Genomic DNA, 2,720 nt, shown 5'->3' on the forward strand with positions numbered 1-2,720 from the left:
GGCCCAAAGTTAAAAACTGTTGTTCTTTTGAGGCCCTCAAGGTGGCGCTCACGGCCCACAGTTGGGTCGCGGCCCATGGGTTAAGAATCTCTGAAATAGAGGTCAATGCTTACATTTCTCAGGATTCTTTCTTGTAGAACCAACTTCCAGTTTCAGTCTGTGAGGCTGACACTTTGTCTACTTAAAACCAGGCTTAAGATTTACATTAAAAAAATCCTATAGTTAGGGTTGGCTTGGGTTTCCTGAGCTATTGCTTACTTCTGCTGCTATAGGCTAGACCAGTGATTCCCAACCAGGGGTACGTGTACCCTTTGGGGTACGTGAGCATATTACAGGGGGTACATGGAAAAAATTCCCAAATGTTTAAAAAATAAATAAAATAAGACTGGGATATGTCGGGCCCTGTGATTTCAGCAATGCAGAAAATGCAGACGAAATCGTGGAATTGACACAAAATGGAATCCAGTATAAAATGCAGAATCTCTTGGAATTTGCTCATTTGGGCGAGTTTTTTGATGTATTTTGGACGCTGCTGCTTCCTGCACCTACCCTTACCTGGTTTATTTATTTAATTACTTATTCATTTTCAAGGCAACATTTTTATCTTTATGTTTAATTTGATTTGAAAAGAATAAAATACCTGAGAATTAAACGTTCTTGGAGATTAAATAAATTATTTTTACTTACTAACAGTTGATGTACATTATAGTTTCAGAGAATCATCATTACATTTGACAGAGGGGTACTAGTGGTGTGACAAAATGGCTCAGGGGGTACACAAGTCTAAAAAGGTTGGGAACCACTGGGCTAGACTGTTGGAGTACAAAATGAACATATTTTCTCACACTGCTGCTGTGTTTACTCGCTCTACTCTACATGATTATTGTTGTAATTATTTCTATCATTAACGTGTTTTTCTTCCCAGAGAAATCAGACCTGGACCAGTCATTCTGTGTTTGTCTACGTGTCTTTTTTGTCCTCTCAAACCCAGCCAGTCGAGCCAGATGGCAGCTCGTCTTGAGTCTGGTTCTGCTAAGGGACTCATTCCTTTTCTCTGTTGCGTTCGTGCTGCTTAGAATGGGAGTTTGCAAAAAAAAGTGAAAATTCGAGGCAATCTTCTGGTTTCTTTAGATTAAAAACTTCTCCTACTTGGCATTTATATGTTTGTGAATGTTTTTGTATATTGCCCTAAAATTATTTTAGCTGTTAATTGGCTCTATTTAATAACAAATCAAAACTCGCATCATGTTAAAATCCACTCACGTGTGTTTTTCCACTTCCTGTTTGTCCGTATGCAAAGCAGGTTGCCATTCCTCGCTCAAATATGGTTTCAACAAGCGGGTGAGCCGTGAACCTTTGGCAGAGGAGGTGCTTTTTAGAGGCAGATACACATTGTGTTTAGCAGCAGGCAGGAAAAAAAAACACAATACCTGTAAACCATTTCATTTGTTGAGTTCTCATCAAATGCATAATCAAATCGGAACGTCTGGTTTTCCAGGTAACGAGTCAGGTCGACTTTCTGCTTTGGCTCATGGACCATGACCACGTCTTTACTAGGAATGGTGATGACATCCAGATCCTTCACTGACAACTCTAAACAAAAAAACAACAACCACAAAATTAAAACTAACCTATGCAATGAATGTTTATAGTTATAGTGAAAACAAGAAAACCTCCCTTTAGCAATTTTCCAATCTATTTTTTTTTGCTAATAAGATTGTAATACTTAAAAATCAAGAATTGTTTATTGTCATTCATACACAACACCAGATGCAATGCAGAACGAAATTTGCAGTTTTGAACATCTGTCCGGAGAAACACACACACACACACCACAGACAAGGGGGAACGAATGTCCAGGGCCCTGCACAACGACGTGCGCTACCTTGCAGTTTAGTTTAGTACACACACACACATACACACAGGAAGGATGAGTTTAAAAAAGAGCTTTGATCCTGTGTTTAATACAAAAACAGAAAACACACGAGCATCACTCAAAAAAACTATTCTGCATATATGGACGGGATGGGAAGGGATTGCAGAGGAACCAGTGACATCAAGGACAAAGTGCCGGGACCAATCAAAGACCTCCAGAGTCCAACCAGTTGTTATCAATTTAACACAGTTCACCAGAGTACAGTTCTCTGTTCCAACCAATGTGGCCTCGGACTGGGACCAGACACAGGTGGGGGATGGGGAGAGGGAGGGGGGAGAATCCAGGCTTCCACCCACACATATCATCCAGGGAGTTTTATCAGTCTGTGAACAAGGTCACATCTGTGGGGGTCCAATGATGGAATAAGTTCTTTAGAGCAACAGCAGACTTCTTTCCTCCACTGCTTTAAGTCTTAACTGAGCCTCTGTGTTGTGAAAATACCAAATATTCCAGATCAGTTACCATCTCGCCTCTCCTGTATGAACTTCACCCAGATGTTGCCCTCACTCCTCACGCCGCTGGGCTGTGATCCTCGTCAGAACCACATCCAGTTTGTGATTCAACTCTGCCACCATTTGAGTCTGTGTTGTTCACCGTACGAGAGATTCCATCCAGGGACACTGACAGCTTCTCACAGGCCCGGGCTGCTGTCAGTGTCGTTCTCATTTTCCGATAAACCAGAACCCCTCCACAGCCGATCAGCAGGAATCCGATTATCATAAATCCAAACATGAAAACATCTTCGACCTCCTCAATGGAAAGAGGTGCCAGGTAGATCAGGTTC

General features: G+C 41.6%; 1 protein-coding gene across 1 annotated transcript in view; it reads right to left on the reverse strand.

Annotated features, from left to right (window-relative positions):
- LOC106531227 (kinesin-like protein KIF2A) overlaps positions 1 to 2,720 on the reverse strand; it is a gene marked incomplete at its 3' end in the record, with an annotated part of 57,304 nt that overhangs the window by 14,502 nt on the left and 40,082 nt on the right. The window contains 2 exon segments of the mRNA XM_014027017.1: positions 1,264 to 1,354; positions 1,431 to 1,593. Coding sequence (XP_013882471.1) covers positions 1,264 to 1,354; positions 1,431 to 1,593 — 254 coding nt within the window.

This window comes from Austrofundulus limnaeus, unplaced genomic scaffold (assembly GCF_001266775.1).
Source record: "Austrofundulus limnaeus strain Quisiro unplaced genomic scaffold, Austrofundulus_limnaeus-1.0 Scaffold608, whole genome shotgun sequence".
In the NCBI taxonomy this organism is placed as follows: Eukaryota; Metazoa; Chordata; class Actinopteri; order Cyprinodontiformes; family Rivulidae; genus Austrofundulus; species Austrofundulus limnaeus.